Source organism: Panthera tigris, chromosome B1, assembly GCF_018350195.1.
Source record: "Panthera tigris isolate Pti1 chromosome B1, P.tigris_Pti1_mat1.1, whole genome shotgun sequence".
NCBI lineage: Eukaryota > Metazoa > Chordata > Mammalia > Carnivora > Felidae > Panthera > Panthera tigris.
The window spans coordinates 120,775,143-120,794,516 of record NC_056663.1 but is presented as its reverse complement, the minus strand read 5'-3'; the positions used below and the strand labels follow the sequence as shown (position 1 = coordinate 120,794,516).

At 37.8% G+C, this 19,374-nt stretch overlaps 1 protein-coding gene across 2 annotated transcripts in view; it reads right to left on the bottom strand.

The window, feature by feature from the left end:
• The window catches only part of EMCN (endomucin), a 103,606-nt gene that overhangs the window by 16,377 nt on the left and 67,855 nt on the right, over nucleotides 1–19,374 (bottom strand). For both annotated transcript variants that reach the window (XM_042984129.1, XM_042984128.1), the window contains exons 6-9: nucleotides 7,634–7,726; nucleotides 7,116–7,169; nucleotides 5,323–5,418; nucleotides 852–876 (exon numbers count right to left, since the gene is read on the bottom strand). In XM_042984129.1, coding sequence (XP_042840063.1) covers nucleotides 852–876; nucleotides 5,323–5,418; nucleotides 7,116–7,169; nucleotides 7,634–7,726 — 268 coding nt within the window. The remainder of the gene's footprint in view (nucleotides 1–851; nucleotides 877–5,322; nucleotides 5,419–7,115; nucleotides 7,170–7,633; nucleotides 7,727–19,374) is intronic.

Genomic DNA, 19,374 nt, shown 5'->3' with positions numbered 1-19,374 from the left:
TATTTTTGAGACAGAGAGAGACAGAGCATGAACGGGGGAGGGTCAGAGAGAGAGGGAGACACAGAATCGGAAACAGGCTCCAGGCTCTGAGCAGTCAGCACAGAGCCCAACGCGGGACTCGAACTCACGGACCGCGAGATCGTGACGTGAGCCAAAGTCGGATGCTTAACCGACTGAGCCACCCAGGCGCCCCAGGGATGTTATTTTTAAAGTACACAACTCCATAAAGGCAACCTACAAATTCAGGTCAACAGCTCCATAAAGGCAACCTACAAATTCAGGTCAACAACAAAAATCTTAACTACAAAATTTGTTTTTGACATTAAAACAATTTGTCTCTTTGGAGAACCTTGACTGTAACAGTTGCCTGGATTGGTAAGCACTGCTTTTTTGTTTTAATAAAGTCAAAGTACAATAACCATCGACTGCTAGGATAAAGCCACTCAGAGCTGTCTCAAAGCATAAGCATGATTATTCCCTAACTGTGATGAACATACTGAAATTTTCACTGGGAAAGCTATCTTAAAACTCTATCTTAAAAATCTCTATGAGATTTTTCTTTCTGGCTATTTTTATGCATTCTTTTCTCTTTGCATTCCACGTTTGGATTTCCCATTTTACTACTTTATCCAAGTTTAAGAACAAATCTTCCCTTTTAGTTGTTGGAATCTGTCTGTTGGATAGAGAGTTCTGACAAATAGCCAAATTCTATTTCTAGTGATTTTTGCACAATTTGTTTTAAAACTAAACCAAAAAAAAGTGTGAGTAGAAGATTAATGTTACATGTAGATATATAGATACAGATATGGTAGAGTCAGAGCTTCTGGAAAAAAAATGATGTGGCTACTTACTGGTCATTTCCATTTTCTGGTGTGCCTAAAAGAGGAGAGAATTGTTATTACAGCTGTGGGAAGCTGGCTATAACCTCCCCCCGCCCCCCCAAATAAAAGCACCCACTCCCAGACCCCAGCTACTTTCTGTGCAGAGATTTTTATAAAGCCACTTTGTAACTTTTAAAAAATCTCCCCTGCTGCCCCACTGGACTTTTTCTCATATATGGTTACAACTATTCCTCAGGTATGGCTGACACATTCATGGAATAGCCCTAAATGGGACAACTCCCCTGAATTTAGTTCTGGACTAATTTTAATCTTATAGTTTCATATTGCTATGTGAAACTACTATCCATCGTCACACATCCCACAGACAGCAGAAAATGTTTCAGTTTATTTTAGTATCTCTGAAAAAAAATTTTCCTCAAAATATCCAATTACCTTTTTATACCAGAGAATTGGATTTTTGGCTCTCCTTTATACATTGCTCTTTCTGGAGACACAAGCCACCGTATTTGTGGCGAACGACGATGTAGACATTGCCTCTAATTGCATCTGGAGCCCACTGATTCAGCCTCTCAAAAGTGCCCTGCAAAATGTCACTGAGGCTACTAACTATAGCTAATCTTTTGTTTGCTTTGCCTGGCTGCTGCACCACAGTCTGGTAGAAGACATTTTGGGTGTAGAGTGAGAATTCAGAATGATTCATTCTGCACAAAGCCTTGGCCTTTAGGGAGGATATGTTGGGTGGTCAAACCTTGTGGCAAATTAGGCAAACTATTTAATGTAATTGCCTAGGGCCCCCTTGTTTTGTTCCTGACTGTGCTGTGGTTTTATTTCATTGCTACTCAGCTTTCTTCTCTTGGAATTCCTTTCACGTGTAATGTAGCCCTTGTCATTGGGATGGGCCTTTTAACTCTAAGTCTCCTGGCAATGACCATCATTGTTTTATAAAGAGTTTGATTTCCACTAATATTTTGGCTACTTCTATTTCTGTCATCTTGGCTAAGATACACCATCATGACTCTTAATCCCTAGGATATAATTCATGGCGCCATATGCTGTTCACCAGTCTAACTTTGTGTTCCCACCATCAGTAGGATTTTAACAGCATTTTTAAATTCCTATTTTAAGTGTTATGTATGATATCACTCATGATGCTTATAGCCCTGCTTCAAAGTGAGTTGATATTTTTTTCTATGCCTTTTTTTCCCCTTAGAATACTGTAATACAGGTTCATTAGCAGAATGAACAGACTACCTTCTGCATAGGTGCTATTCTTACTTAGGTTAAAGCTCGGACTACTGTTAACATTATCCAGATAAGCTTAATTTTATACCGACATCTCTGATTCATGTTGTCTTCCAGAAAGCAGAGAATGTTTACAAATTTTCTGAACTTGAAGTCTAACCCACATACTTGAAGAGAGTTGAACTGTGGGTGTTTAATGGTGCTAATTTAATAACAATGCTGTAAAAGTCTGTTCGGAAAGCAAAGTTAACAATAACCAAATAGATTTTGCTGATTGTACAATTACCGAACTTGGTTATAAAGTATTATATGCTTTCAAAATAACTCTCCAGGGGCCCCTGGGTGGCTCAGTCGGTTGAGCATCCGACTTTGGCTTAGGTCATGATCTCACAGTTTGTGGTTTCAAGCCCCGCATCAGGCTCTGTGCTGACAGCTTGCTCAGAGCCTGCAGCCTGCTTCAGATTCTGTGTCTCCTTCTCTCTCTCTGCCCCTCCCCCGCTCATGCTCTCTCTCTCTCTCTCTCTCTCTCTCTCTCTCTCTGTCTCTCTCTCTCTCTCTGTAAAATAAATAAATGTTAAAAAAAAAGAATAACTCTCCATAGCTATAGGTATTTTATACATTTTTTTTCCTGAATGATCCAATTCATCCAATTCATTTCTTTAATAGAAAATGTCAACTTTTCAAATAACTTAGTTGCAAATCTTCTTATGCAAAGCAGTCTTTCAGTACTGGGTATTTTTACAAATGGATTTAGCACATTAATTTTTTACCTATCCTACTCAACACCCACAGGCTTCAACTTGGATAGTCGATTTCCCATATAAAATAGTATTGGTGTTTTAGAAACTTAGAGAAATTAAACTGATTTATAAAATTGCTATTTCCCCTCTGGAAACTAAGGAAACATATTTCAGACATTATTAAGAAGTTTATTCACTAACTCCTAAAGGTAAAGGCATTTCTTTGTTTTTTTCTTATTTTCCAATAAGAGCTATAATGAACACTACTGTTTTTCGTAACTTTGCCTCGTACTGTCACGCTTGGGCCCCGAACTCTCCGTGAGGTACATGGCCAGGGATTGGGCTCAGGAGCAGCGTCCACTAGTGTCCTGGGAGCACATTGTTCAAGGGGGTAAACCCAGAATAGTGTGGCTTGCATATCTTATAAAAATAATTGATGTTTACTTTTTTAAGAGTATATGAGACTTAGGTAGCGTTGTGTTAGTAAAATATTTAGAATTGAAGTGAGGTAAGGGAAGGTTCCATTTTACTGAAAATTAAAAATTTAAGTCAACAAGCAACAAGCAAGGCTCTGCTATGTATTATACACAGTGCAATGTGAACGATATGTGGTTTGTGACTTGGAGGGCTTGCCTGATGTCACAGACTGAATGTCTGTGTCCTCCTAAAACTCATCTGTTAAATCTTAATGCCCAATGGGATAGTATTGGGAGGTGGAGCTTTTGGAAGGTCATTAGGTCAGGAAGGTGGAGTCCTCATGAAGGGGATTTGTGCCCTTATAAAAGAGATCCCAGAGAGCTCTCCTGTCCCCTCTGCCATGTGAAGACACGGTAAAAGGGTGGCTGTCTACAAAGCGGGGAGAGTGCCCTCATCAGACATCAAATCTGAGGATGCCTGGATCGGACTTCTCAGCTTCTAGAACTGTGAGAAATGTTTGTTGTTTAAACCACCCTACCTGTGGTATTTTTGTTATGGCAGCCCCAACAAAGACCCACCCTGCAGTGGATGCAGGCACATAGAGAAGTAACTGTACGATAATGTGATGAATAATATTGCAAAATTCTGTGCAAGGAGAAGTAACAAAACACTCTACTCCTCTTAAAGAGATGGCATGTTATAGAAAGATACACTCAATGGCTGTTTGAGCTAGGCCTTTATGGATAAACTGCAGATCAGGTATGTCATAAAAGGTAAGTGGTGAGCAAGGTGTTCTAGGAGAGGGAATAGCATGGATGAGGGCCCTCCACTAGACAACCAGGGCTCAGGTCTGGGATGGAAAGATAGGTTTATGCTTAAGGCAACAGAAAGGGGGTTGCTGAGCCATGGGAACTGAAAGGGGTTCGAGAGAGCTCAAGTTTCTGGGACAAGAGACAGACTGAAAAAAGACTAGGAAATCTGAATGAAGTAAGGATTTAGTTAATAACAATGCATTGATTGGTTCATTAATTGTGGCAAATATAGAATACTACTGTCAGATATTAATAATAAGGGAAATGGGGTGTGCAGTGTAGGGGAACTCTTTAACTATCTTTGTGACTTTTCTGTAAATCTGTCTCTTTTAAAATAAAAAAAAATTAAAAAAATAAAAATATAATGCAATTATGGAAACCAGAAGTATTTAAAAGGAGGGAAAAGAAGATGAAGTAGCAAAAAGAAAAAAAAAAAAGAAAAACAAAGAGTGACGACATAAAAGAGAGCAGTGCTATTTATTTATTTATTTTCACTTCAGGAGTAGAGTTTAGTGATTCATCACTTGCATACAACATCCAGTGCTCATCACAACAAGTGCCCTCCTTAATGCCTGTCACCCATCTATGCCATTCCTCCTCCTACTCACCCACTCACCTCCCTTCCGGCAATCCTCAGTTTGTTCTCTACCGTTAAGAATAGCAGTGCCATTTTAAAGAAAAGCGGAAGGACCTTAAATGTTATTGGAGAGATGAAGGAGGATAATAAAGAATCGTCACGCTTAAATCTCACGAAAAATTGCCATTGTGTTCGGTCTTGAGGAGATGAGTCAATTAGCAGAACACACAGTCATGGAACACACCTTCATCGAAAGGAAGATGTCTCCCCCAGGCATGAATAAGTCACAGAACGCTCCTCTAGAGATTGTGGGCCCCTCAACTAAATCCTTAGCAATACTTACCTTTATTTTTTGTCACGTGGAAGTGGACAAAAATCTTCACTACAGATAAGGGATGTCATTTTATGCCTCCTTTACTACCATAATCCCCTGACCACTCACAAAACTAGGGTTATTTCATTAAAAATAATCTGTTCATATCCGATTATATCTGTCACTAGTAAATCCTCACTCCTTACATTCGTCAGCGTTCAATGGGTTTCTCTGCCCCTTCTCTTCTATTTCTGTGATCAAGTAACATGGCATTTTCTTTCAGCAATCCTCCTCTCCCCCCAAGAGTTTAAATTCAAGTTTAGACTGAATATATATTCATCTTTCAGGAAACAAAATGAGACAAAACCCTGTCACCTACCTGGGTCGGTCTTCCAGCACATTCGATACAAACCCACAAGAATAAATGCTGAAAGGGTCACCACAATCAAAGCAATAACCACTGGCAGAATAATACCTAAAACGTATTGAAGACATTGTCAATTAGCGTGGCTGTTGAGTTTAACAGTAAGTAGTTTAATGAGCAAAAGCATGCATGCATTCTTCCTTCTTCGAACATCACTCTATTAGACATCTTATATTTTAGGCAAAGAAGATTTATCTGATTCAAAGGTTTTGCTCTAGTTGTCATTTCTGACATATCCACTTGATGTCAGTCTTGCAGCCTTTTGAAATAAAATTGTAAACCTAAGGGAGCTGGTTCCTCACCTTAGTTAGACACTGGAGAAGTGAAGCAAATGGAAGACTGGAGATGTCCTCTAGACTATAGTGTGACCCACATTCACACATTATATTCTTTACTACTGTATAATAAGGTTACTAATCTATCATCTATTATCTATCTATCTGTCTCTCATCATCTATATCTCCCGTACTGGAACTGCTCTAGTCATAATGTTGGCATCCTAAAATATCACAAATATCTTTCCATAATGATATCTTAAAACTAGAAACAGCATAAAATAGCATAAGTGGATATAAGTGGAAAGCAGAATCGATTTCTAAAAGTGAACACATGGTCCAAGAGGGATGTATATGGATGTGGTCATGCATTTAAAGGAGAGGTGTTGTGACAGTAAGTTAGGGTGAGTTTTTAAGAGGAGAGTCTTGCTGTTTTGCTTTGTTTTTAGCACCTGCCTTATGTTCTGACAGTCATTTCCCAAGACAGCTGTCATGAGGATACAACCAGAGATGCAGAGGTTATAGCTCTTATTTAATTAGTTATTCTTAGCTGCTTGCATATGTACTCCTTATATTTATCCAATTCTTTTGTAGGATGGCTTACACTTCCAATTTTATGGTTAAATGCTTGCTTCATATTAGACCTTGAGTGAGCTCATTGGTGCCTCCCAAAATGAAGATGCCATGAATTAGCACGTCAGTAAATGTAATGCTGACTTATTCAATAGAATGGCTTTACCTAAAATTAGATAATCTTTTCTAATCCAGTTTCATATACATTCACTTTATCCTTAATTTCTAGAGAAATTAATGGATTTTTTCTATTCAGTCCTAGAATACACATGTGTTATATGACATATATATGTTTTTTCTAAAATGGGGCATTTCTTTAAAGGCCATTTTTAACATTAAGGTAGAGTTCTCTGAAGATAAACAATTCATTTTTATAGACCCCTCTGCCTGTGCACTTTTGCTTACCTGAGACTAGTCTCATCAATTCACCTTGACCCTAGGTGGTAATTGCTGAGCACTAAAGTAAGGAAAAAATCTCAAGGGTGTGCTCATTAAAACCAGACTCAAGGGGCACCTTGGTGGCTCAGTCAGTTGAGCATCTGACTTCAGCTCAGGTCATGATCTCACGGTTTGTGGGTTGGAGCCCTGCTTCAGGCTCTGTGCTGACAGCTCGGAGCCTGGAGCCTGCTTCAGACTCTGTGTCTCCCTCTCTCTCTGCCCTTCCCCAACTCATGCTGTCTCACTCTTTCAAAAATAAACACATTAAAAAATTAAAAAAAAAAAAACCAGACTCAATAGTAGGAAATTCTTAAGCGAGCAGCAGTTAGATAGAATTATAATGGGATTGCAGGTTCAGTAAAGTTGATAAAGGCTGTCTATAATTGAATCCTCTCCTTTATCAGTCACATTCAAACATTCTGAGTATTTATAGCCGCGAATGAAGATATGTCCGTTACTCACTGGAATAAGAGGGGCTGGCTGAAGAAGAGCTTGCATTTTTTGCATCCTCAGTACCTATTATTTTAAGAAAGAAAAAAAATAAATCACCTTTGGTTAATGTATGCCAATCTTCCCAGTCCTTCCCCACCCACCCTTTCCTCCCATTTAAGCAAGCCTCTGTGATCTATAAGTATGATGCTTCAAGCGGAAAACAACAACAACAACAACAAACCAAAAAAAAAAAAACAAAAACAAAAAAAAAAACTATCTCATTCTGAAAGGGCTCTGTTTTGTACATCAAGTTTGGTAGGGAGTTAATGTATACAACTTGATGAGTTTGGACAAAGGTATATACCTGTGTATAGATATATCAAGGTAATAGATAAATCTATCACTTGCAAAGTTTCCTTGTGTCCCTGCAGTTTTGTTTTGCATTTCGATTATACCTCAATAAAGCTTTTTTAAAAAGACTGTAGGGTTTTCTTGGTGAGAAGAGATCAAGTAACCAAGCTTCCACTCGTATTACATAGAAGTCATACCTTGAAACTGGGAGATGTTTCCTGGAGTTGTTATTGATATTGAGGGTAATGTACTGGCATTAGAAGGTAATGTCTCTGGACGTAGACTGTTAACTGTAGGGAAATCACAAATGCAGTCAGACGAGGGTATTGGTTCTTCTTACTGAATTTCTTTGTGGATGTAAACAGTTTGCATTTCTGAAGACCCGTGAAAATGGTTTATTGTTGAATAATAAGATACATACAACCGTACACTTAATCATAAGTTCATCTATTCTTCCTGTAAAGACGATTAAATTTGGAATCACAAAACCTGGGCGCCAGCATCACGTCTTCGAGAACTGGCCAAGAAAGCTTGAGCAAGTCTCTTTTCCTAAGCTGCCGCCTTTATCACCTGCTTCATGAAATTCTTGTGGGATGTGAATCTATTCAAAAACAGTACTCACATTTCAGATATTACAACTTTGGCGGATTTTTTTTTTTTTCCCACTGTACTTAAAATAGACATAAATGCATAGGACTTCAGATTTTATCGTGTTTCTTGGTGGTTGAAGAAATTGCAGTTGAGGCTTTGATTAGAAGGATTGTCTGGGGAAAATATCAAGGAAAATTCCTTCATTTGCACCCTTGAAGCTCAGTAGTTGTTTACATTTATGTGCCTTCTTTAGAATAACTGCTGCTTGGTTGCATTTCTGCCACCGTCCATGCTCTTTTCTTCCAAAGGAAATATTAAGTTTAACTTATTATTATTCTCATTAATGTGTTTACTTAAGTCAACATCTGCAACCTTCAATCAGAAGGACTGAAACAAAAATTATAAATAAAGTTGCATTATTCAAAACCCACCGATCTCAAGTTGCAAGGAAATATAAATACCTAAGTGCTTTGTAAACTTAAAGCATTTATCCTCGTGAATTTTGGATAAAGCACAGTTTGCGTTTTGAATGATTTTGGAAAAGAATTATTTTTCAAAGAATGTAGTTTAAAAGGATTTCTTTTTATCACACCTGCTTGGCTTGTCTCGCTGCTAAGTTTTAAGTTCTGGCAGTGTGAAGGCCATAACCCCCACCATCCTCCACCTGGAGCTCTAACTACAGTGCGTGTGCAGTGATATGTGGCTGACTGCTTGGCTGCACCAAGAGGCATCTCTTATAATTATGGCCCCCTTAGGAGTATTGGTGCCATGTATAATTGCACCAAAGAAATTGATATCGCCTATGGCTGCCTTGGATCCTTCTTTCTTTGCCACCCACAGTCCATCGCGCATTGCATGCTCATGCATTTTTGACATCTGTGGGGGAAGAATGATGTTTCGAGTCTGTACCGTTCTTGCCATGCAAGGGATCTGTGGGAGGAAGCTAGATATATGCCCATAAGAACAAAGAAAAATGTCAGACTAGTGCACTAAACAGGCAGAAAAAGCAGTACCAAATGAAAGACTGGGAACTAGCTGAAACCTTGGTACTTTTAGTTGTTTTTTCCAGCGTCAAGTGTTTTAGTGAGAATGTTGCTCTTTTGATTGTGTTGGTAGAGAACAAGATAGCTGATTAAATTACCAATGGCATTAATTCACCTGGGATGAATTAATGAATTCCCAAGGCTTAATTTTCAAGACTCCAAATCTTATCTTACTACCTTCTCTCTTTTTAAAAAAAATGTTTATTTTGAGAGAGAGAGTGAGAGCAGAGGGAGAGGGAGAGAGAGAGAGAGAGAGAATCCCAAGCAGGCTTTGCACTGTCAGCACAGAGCCCAACGTGGGGCTCAGTCTCACGAACCCGGAGATCATGACCTGAGCCAAAATCAAGAGTCAGATGCTTAACCAATAAAGACACACAGGTGCCCCTATCTTACTACCTTCTCACAGATAAGCTAAATGGCCATAATTCTAAATATAACCCATGTGGTTTATATAAAACTCTGAACTTTCCTATTTAAAACATGTTGATAGTCCAGTGCCAATTCTTAGTGCTAATGATCCATAGGTTAACCCTTCTTGAAAGAAGAATTTATTGGCTCCTTGGGCAAAGAGTTTAAATTTTTTGTTTTTCTTTTAACTGAAATGTTCAGTTAATAAATCATTTCTGAAACCAGTACATCTACACACACACAATTACACACACACACACATACACACACACTCTTTACCTCTAGTAATGTGCAGTGCCTTCTGGGGTTTTGTTTTCTCTTGTCTTTTATTTAATATTTACAATATTGGTCATGACCCACTTATGGAAATTAACTTACAGGTTTGAGATAGACTATTAGAATGCTCATATTGATGAAATTGTTATTCTTGGCTTAATTCATAAATTGTGGGCCTAATGGAATTCTTTCTGTGACTAAGATAGAAGGATCCATGGTGTGTTCAGAGCTGATAATCTCTGTGGGTTTTGTTGAGACTCTATTATCCTATATTACTATTGAAGCAGCATTGGCAGAAGATGTACAAGAGAAGTATAGTGGAGTATTTAAGAGCATGATTCTGAAGCCAGAGTACATGGGTTCAAATCTGACTATAGAACTGGTTTCCTGGAGAATGTTGGGTAAGTCACTTAACCTCTTTTTTTTTTTTTAATGTTTATTTATTTTTGAAAGAGAGAGAGAGCATGGTCAGGGGAGAGTCAGAGAGAGAGGGAGACAGGATTTGAAGCAGACTCCACACTGTCAGGCAGAGCCAGATGTGGGGCTCGAACCCATGAACCATGAGATCATGACCTTGGCTGAAGTTGACGCTTAACCAACTGAGATACCCAGGTGCCCCCTCGCCCTTTTTAAGTTTCTTTATTTTGAGAGTGAGGGTGAGAGTGCAAGCTGGGGAGGGGCAGAGAGAGAGAGAGAGAGAGAGAGAGAGAGAGAATCTCAAGCAGGCTCCATGCTTTCAGCACAGAGCCCGAAGTGGGGGCTTGATTCCATGACCCCAGGATCATGATCTGAGCTGAAATCAAGAATTAGATGCTCTACTGACCACACAGGTACCCCAGGTCATTTAACCTCTTTGTGCTTGAGTTTCCACATGTACAAATGGTGATTATAATAGTTCTATATCATAGTGTTATAAAAGTTTAATGAGTAAAATTATATTTAAATTGCTTAGAAGAGTACTTGATACTAATATATTTATATTATATATAATATTATTATAATATCATAATATAATATGATACACGATATATTATTATGCTATATTGTTATATTATATTATTTTATAATAATATATTTTTTATTATATTGTGATTAGGCCTCTAAAGAGTTGTACCTTTCACCCAAAGTCAATTTGTCTAACTTTCTCAAAAATTCTTAGTGTAAAAATATATGCAATAGACTTTAGGGGTACCTCCATGTTTCTAGATGCTTCTTTTCTCTAGCCAGGAACTGGAATAACTGAAGTATATAGTGCTCTTAGATGACATAGATTTACTGTTTGACCCTGACTTTTGGTGATTGTAACGATTATTTAATTTCAGATATGTTCTGTCATAATTTAAATACAGTTTGCAAGCTTCAGGCCAATGCTTGGAACAGGCTGTTTGAGGTAGAGACCCTCAGAACCAAGTCTGTTGTAACAAGGTGCATCCAAATTTACCCCACTGGCATCAGACTGTGGCATATATTTGGCCCTTGCTGTAAAGGGCCAAATATATTTCTTCTGTTTTACCTGATGAATCATTGGGTGTTTTAAAGACAGAAGGCCTTACTGATATCTCAGCGTACCTGTGGTGGCAGTGAGAATGAGCCTTAGAAAACTCTAACTACAGGAAGTGTAATTGACCAAGGTTCCCCACCTGCTTTCTGAAATTCATTGCTGTGTTCTTGCTGATGTCATGCCTCTCCTAGGCTGAGCCTAACAGGCCTGTTCCTGGGAGCCGCAAACTCCTCTGAGGAGAGACTGGGGCTGCAGGAGTCCCTGATGGCCTTTTTAGAGGAGGGTATATGTGATACATCGGTATTAATGGGAGAAAAGTGTGAGTGGCAGCTGAGGATAAAACATTGTATATGAGAAAGAAAATACAGCTATATATTCTTTTTTTATTTCTTGTATGTTGCCTACACTTCTTTCTAAACACTTCTTTTTGCTTCTTTCTGAACACTTTCTAAACACTTTCTAAACTTTCCAGATGCTTTATTTAAGATTTCTTTTTGAGTTTATTTATTTATTTTGGGAGAGACAGAGACAGTGCAAGTGGGGGAGGGGTAGAGAGAGAGAATCCCAAGCAGGCTCCACACCACCAGCACAGAGCCTGATGCATGTCTTGAAACCATTAAGCTGTAAGATCATGACCTAAGCCGAAACCAAGAGTCACACGCTTAACCGACTGAGCCACCCAGGCTCATGTTTCTAAACACTTTCTAAACTTTCTAAACATTTTCTAAACAGTTCTTTTTACTTCTTTCTAAACACCTTCTTTTTTATGCTTAAAGAAGTACCTAAGGGGTTAAACTTAATTGAATTGATGATTGTTTCCCATTATTTATAAATAACTGGGACACGTGTTTAAATTGCAATTTGGTGGATTCATGTCTCATTTTAAAAAATAACTTTTGAGCATTTGACACAATGAGTCATTCCTCCTGAACACCTTTGCCTCATGTGACTTCCGGTAGAGCATAGCTTATGGGCTAATCTTCTTGGTCTCTTTGGCTGGTTCCTCCTTTATCTGACTTGATCTTGGAGGGTCCCAGGGCTTAGTCCGTGGTTCTCCTCTCTAACTATGCTAATTTCTTTGATGATCTCATTCAATTTCAAGGCTTAAATACAATATCAATGCTAATGGTCCCCTGACTTATATTTCCAGACCTCATTCTTAAACTCCAGATTCATAAAGCCACCTGCTTACTCAGCAAATAATAAACATCTTAAATTCCACGTGTCCAAACTTGAACTTCTATTTTATCTTTAGCCTTCCCATCTGACAATCATTCCTTCCAGTGGTTCAGGCCAAAGATCTCACAGCTATTTTTGCCTCATCTTTTATAACCTATCCCACATGCAGGATCACCAGGAATATATCTATTGGTTTCACCTCCAAAATATATGCAGAATTTGGAGACTTCATGCCACCTACCCAGTGACTATGCTGGTCCAAGCCAACACCATCTCTCTCCTGGAAAACTACCAAAGTATTTTTGCTTCATCTGACAGTCTTTTCTTAGCTCTCAGATTTATATTTATAAAATATGAGTCAGACCATGTCACTACTTTGCTCAGAACCCCCAATGTTTCCCCATTTCTCTTATGGAAAAAGCCAAAGACCTTGCAATAATCCTCCAAATCCTAGGCAATCTGCCTGGCAAATCCCCTGCCCCCATACCTCACTAACTCTAGAGGTTCGTAAACACACTGGGCCTCTCCTCAAGTTCTAGATCTGCCAGGACCCTCTTCCTCTACATATTGGTTTTCTTACTTCCTTGTATTTACTTAAGTCTTTTCAGGAAAGCTCACCTTGACCACATTTTTCAGTACTGTGAAATGGTCCCCACCTTTCTTCACCTCTCCAGCACTCGCGATCCCTCCTTCCTACACTGCTGTGCATTTTCTCTTTCTTATAACACTTACCATCTTCTAAGTAAGATCCTTGAGGTCAAGGATAATATTTTGCTCACTGGTGTCTCCCAAATGTTAGAACAGTGTCTGGAAGTACAGTCCATAAGCCTTTGCTCTATGGATAAACAATTTTTTTTTGTAGAAATGACTACTGTTAAAGTTAAAATGAATTAATGAGCATACCTTTTGAATCTTCTTAATATTTGGACTGGTACATATTTAAAATAATTGTGTCATTAGTATGTTCATCTGTTCTACAATAAGAAAAAAGTAGACAGCTACTCTGGGTCTAACAGGAGATATTGAAGGAAATACTATGGAGTACAAGAGGCATTTATTGCCTTTAAGGAGCTTACATTCTAATAGAAGAGGTGAGAAGCACAGCCCAAAGTTGATAGATGTGAAACATGAAATAAAGAATAAGACAGAACAATATGTCAGGGATCAAAATAAGAGAGACTCTGTTATTTCTTATTGAGTTTTACTTATGAACTAACTCTTAACAAAAACGATCTGAGGAGCTTAAGCAATGATATATACCATGAGGTGAATACGATAGAAATAAGAAATCAGAACCAATGCAAATGGATGAAACAAACAAGCTCCTTTTAAGAGTTAATAACAAACATAACACAGTTTCTGGTGCTCCTAGAAGAATTGACCCTGAGCATCCTGCAACTCAGGAAAAGGAAGCACAGTCTACTCTAGGCTTTCATTATCAGAGGAAAAAAAAAAAAAAAGGTTTATTCTATAAGTAAGTGGCATATAAGTGGTGCAGGCAATAAATGCTGCGAGTATGGCTGGTACCATTCTGTGTTTTGGGAGGGGAATATGCTGATATGATCCTTGAAATCTCTTCTAGCTTTAAGATTTTGGTTTCTTGTCAAAGTTCCTTTCAATCCAGATTTTGTCATAGCTAGAACATATTATTGCCTATAATGGCACCCTCTGTTTACTGAATGGGCAAAATATCAAAGGGGAAGTTTTCTGCTCTCATCACACTTTACCTTTCTAACCTTGGCACACTCTTTCTTTCTTTTTTTTTTTTAATGTTTGTTTCTTTTTTCTTTTCTTTTCTTTTTTTTTTTTTTTTTTTTTTTTGAGAGAGAGAGCATGAGCAGGGGTGGGATAGAGACAGAAGGGGACAGAGGACCCAAAATGGGCTCTGCACTGACAGCAGCAAGCCCTATGCAGGGTTGGAACTCACGAACCATGAGATCATGACCTGAGCCGAAGTCTGATCATGCTCAACAGACTAAGCCACCCAAACACCCCGACATTGGTGTACTCTTAAAGCAATGCAGAAAAAGTTTTATCTCAAATCTCTTTCACTTTGCTGTGGGCCATTGGTGTGACTAACCTGAGGTAACAGAATCTTTTAACCCAGTAATAACTGTGAAAGGAGATTTATTTACCTCAGGTAAGTTTTTGGAATTACATGTTGAAGAAAGAGGCTGAATTTTTTTGTGATTTGAATATGAATGGTTATTAATTTCCAGAAAGTTATATAATATACAAAGAATGAATGAGGCACTGTGCTAATTAACCTTATTCTGAAACATTTTTAATCTCGTGCTTTCTACATGAGAGATTCTGTGGCTCTAAGACACAAGGTAACACATCTGACAGTAAGTAGAACTAAGACATAATAAACCAAGTAGGACTCACAACTTCCTTCTCCCTTCTCATTATACCATGTAACTAACGGATTTTAAGTGAGTTTAGTTCATCTTACTTGTTAATGGAACCGTTATCGATGAGGCCAGTGACATCTTTTCTCCGCATTCTGAAAGGTTTAGAATGTTCTTACCCTTCCCCCAGCACAGATACATCATCTTACCTTAAATTTACAATGTGGATAATATGACTTGAAAACACTGAGAAGCTTTACAATATGTAACTATGTCAGTGCTATGCTTTCTGAGAATGTGAGGGTAAGCTTTTCAAAATATAGGCATTAAAATATTAAATAGGATTTTTATTTTCCAATCCTTTCGGGATACTATGTGTTGTGGGAATTATTCTAAGTGTTTTACAGATGTTAACTCATTCAATCATTGTGTTGTAAATATTTTCATTTTACAAAGTGGAAACTGAAGCCCAGAGACATGAAGTAATTTGCCCAAGATGACAGAGCAAGTAGGTGGCAGAGTTGGGATTTGAATGCAGGCTCTAGAGTCTGTGCTGTTACATACGATTATGCTGCCTGCTACAGTATTTCAGCAGGAATGAGTTACAAGTCCATGTCTCCTATTTTTGTTACATAAAATATAGTTTATTTAAATTTAGACTCCAATCAAGACAACCTTCTTCTCATCAAAACAAACTAAACACCTCCTTCCTTCAACGGGCCAAACCAGACTATGCAGATACGTACAAGGAGAGAGAATTATTCCTAATATATTAAATAAAGCACATTGTAGATTTTATAAGGCACACACCATTAGTAGTAACATTGAAATGTATTGGTTTTTAAAGCAAATGCTGGGTAGCTAATCAGTCAAGACTGAGTTCTTATTGACCTTCTGTGTGACTAGAGAGTCACAAGCCCTTCTTGGAGACTCAGCAGATTTCCAAACTAGAGGAGAAACCACCTAGCTATACCCAGATATATACAATTTCTTAAGTGAAAGTTTATGGCAGACCCTACCACATAAATATTGACATACCCCATTAGTGAGTTCTTTTATTCTCAACTAATCTTTTAAACATTAAACAATTTCCAGGTTAAAAAAAAACAACAACAATAAACCTTTAGGTTTGTTATATGTATTTTTCTAGCTCAAGTGGATTCTAACTGAACAATAGTGCCAAGATTCTGTCATTCAGAGTTGGAATACTCAGATAACTAATTTTCTGTATAGAATGATCGATGCTTACATTATATGAATTCCTAGAGATCAGCAACCAATTCTCAAACATTACATAGGGTGTTGAGCGCAATGAATATGCCAGGAGGGAGTATCCTCCTTTTCAAAGGCCAGTGGTCACGTTGGGTGGGATTTGTCATGTCTGTTCTGGCTTCTAATTTTCCATCAAAATTAACATCTACAACACAGTTGAAGTTGTGAAACACAGTAAAAGAAAGTAAAGAAGATAGGTACAATGAGATCTTTCACAAGTTGTACTGTCTACTATGGGAATGTTGTTGCAACAATTAATTTTATTTGTCAAGTTGACTTTGCCACTGAGTCCCCAGATATTTGGACAAGCACTAGTCTGGAAGTGTTTGTGATTATTTTTGAGGATATTAACATGTGGATTAGCAGACTGAATAAAGCAGACTGCTCTCCAATGTCGATGGCTCTCCATCCAATCAGTTGAAGGCCTGAATAGAATAAATTGGCTGAGTCTCAGTAAGAAATAAGGAGTGGGGCGCCTGGGTGGCTCAGTCGGTTGAGCGTCCTACTTTAGCTCAGGTCATCATCTCGTGGTTCATGAGTTTGAGCCCTACACTGGGCTTGCTGCGGTCAGCCTGTCAACTTGGAGCCTGCTTTGAGTCCTCTGTCCCCCCTCTCTCTTCCCCTCCCCTGCTTGCATGCTCTCTCTCTCTCACAAAAAAATAAATAAAAGCATTAAAAAAAAAAAGAAGGAGTAAAGAACAAATTCTTCCTGCATCACTGCCTTGAGCTGGAACCTTGGTCTTTCCCTGCATTTGGACTCAAACTAAAATATTGACTCTTTTTGGGTCTTGAGACCGCTGGCTTATAGTCTGGAATTTAACCATTGGCTCTCTTGGTTCTCAGGCCTTGGACTGAATGTACACATTGCTCTCTCTTGGGTCTTTAGGTTTCCAGCTTGCTGACTGCAGATCTTGGGACTTCTCAGCTTTCAAAATGCATGAGCCAATTCCATATAATAAATCTTTACACATAGATATATATAGTTTCTCTGGAGAACCCTGAGTAATATAGTTGTATTTTCCAGAAAGTTGAAGGCAACTGGCTTATTTATTTCCCCATACACTGAGGCATATTGGTCCATTTTTCTTCAAATCTAAGGTCTCTTATCAAAGAAATCAAGAGTTTCATTTTCAAGGACACGTTATTAGTTATGCTTGTCTGTGGAAAAGTGATAAGGCTAAAGAAAAGTGAATTCCATCATTGATTAAAATTGTTGTGATAGCTACATAATTCCTTCGTATCTATGGAATAGATAGCCCTGCATCACTTTTTCTTTGCATCTCCTCGCTAGCTCTGAACTCAGAGCTAGAAAAATGAGTAGGCAGAATAATCTGGAAGCTAGGCGGTCATTTCTTACACAAACATTTTCCTCATCTTTCTTAAACTGCTTTCCTAAATCTGATATATAACACAACCACAGCTAAAGGGGGAAAAAATTTCTCCCTCTCCAATCTTAACATACGGTTAAGAAGTTTGAAGTCTGTCTATGACACATCACTGTAGACCTATACGGCTACTAAAATTATTACAGTTATTTACCGTGCTGATTAGTCTTTGCTGGTAACCCTTAATGGCAGGCTCCATGTATCACTCACAACTATTAGCTAGTGTTACATGTAATAGCACAGAATGACTATTTATTAAATGCCCAGCTTAGTGGTGGTTGGTTGAATATACGGTTCTGTGTATTTAGTAGAGTCTTATGCGAAATTTGTGGTCTTACCATATATATTACAGTGGGTAGTTGACGTTTGACCCTCCCACTTTAGACATGGAGCATGAATTCTTCAGACATGGAGCATGAATTCTTCATGCTTATCATCATTAAGCACAACAATCAACCTCGTATTGCCTTTTCTCTATTAAATTGAATGAATGTTCATGTCTTCAAAACTTGATCAGTAATTTCCCTATAACTATAACTATCTTTTTTATTATGTTAGCCATTATATCTACTTACGATTTCTTAGAATTGATGCTCTGTGTATATTTGCCCTTACTTACTTTGAATTCTCAAAAAGTCTTTATATGAAATAATCATCAATTTATATACCCTTAATAATATTTTTTGAAATCAGTGGTAAAAACATAGTTTTTCTAAGAAAATGAAAGATGGATGCATAATATGAAAGGAAATGCCAAATGTGAGAACCATATATGATGCATATTAGCTCATATTTATAAAAAGGAGGCAGTACTAATAATTCTGTGGGCTAGAATTCTACCTCAACTTTTAATAAAAAAGAAATACTAAGTGTTTCAAGTAAGATGCCTATTCTTGACCACATTTTTGATCAAACTGTTTCACAATTTGATATTTGAACACCTTTGATAACAAATGATTGAACAAACAAATGATTATAGTTGTCAACAGATATATAATTAATACCTTGTCATTAGACTTTTTTTTCAGTGAGTCTGGACTTAGTCTTTACCTGTAACATATATCTTTGAAGTTAAAGACTGACTTTTCTTATAGTTTATAAAGTCAGTCTCATTTCTTTTTAGTACACTGATCAAATCAATGATGTGTTTATTATCTGTTTTAGAACTAGTTTCTGTAACTCAAACTATAAATGGTGTAAATGGGCTTTCTATTACAGTTAAAAATCAACTATAGTTAAAGCTAGCATTTTGTAAATTAATCTCTCAGAGGATTCTTCAGTGCCTCCTTAAAGGGAACTGATGATTTGGGCAGCTTCTCAATTCTCTTCCATCTGTAACTTCTCCTGGTTAACTAGTCCATGAAGCAGAAGGGAAGGACTTCTCCAGAACAGTGCAAACCATCAGCCAATGGATGCACTGTTTTTATGTTTTGTTTTGCTTTGTTTTTCCCGGTGCATTTTCTAGTGCATTTTAGACTTCCATGCACATGGAAGTAAGTATTTAAAAAAATACAGTGACACAGGAAAATAAAGAGAATTAATATAAAAATAACTTCTGAATTCATGAGATATATTGTGTAGAAGATAAATAATCAAATGTTAACAGCATAATCCTTTCAGGTTTGAGTTCCTTGAAAACATGATGCAGGAGGTAGACTATGATGATTATTTAGTACATTTGCTCTGAAAATGGAGTCGCTCATAATTTTCACAGCTTTAGTTTTCTGGCTTCGTAAAAAAGTGACATGATCTTCTAAGTGTATTTCACATATTCCTCATTTTTATACGTACCACAGGTGAGCAAGATTGAGAACCTAAGAGCTTTATCATTTATAAAAGTACGAGGTGGGATGTAGGAAGATAAAGTCTCCCAAATAATTACGATTTCAACACAACAGAAGGGTTCAATGGTACCATCTGCCTCTTCCCAAC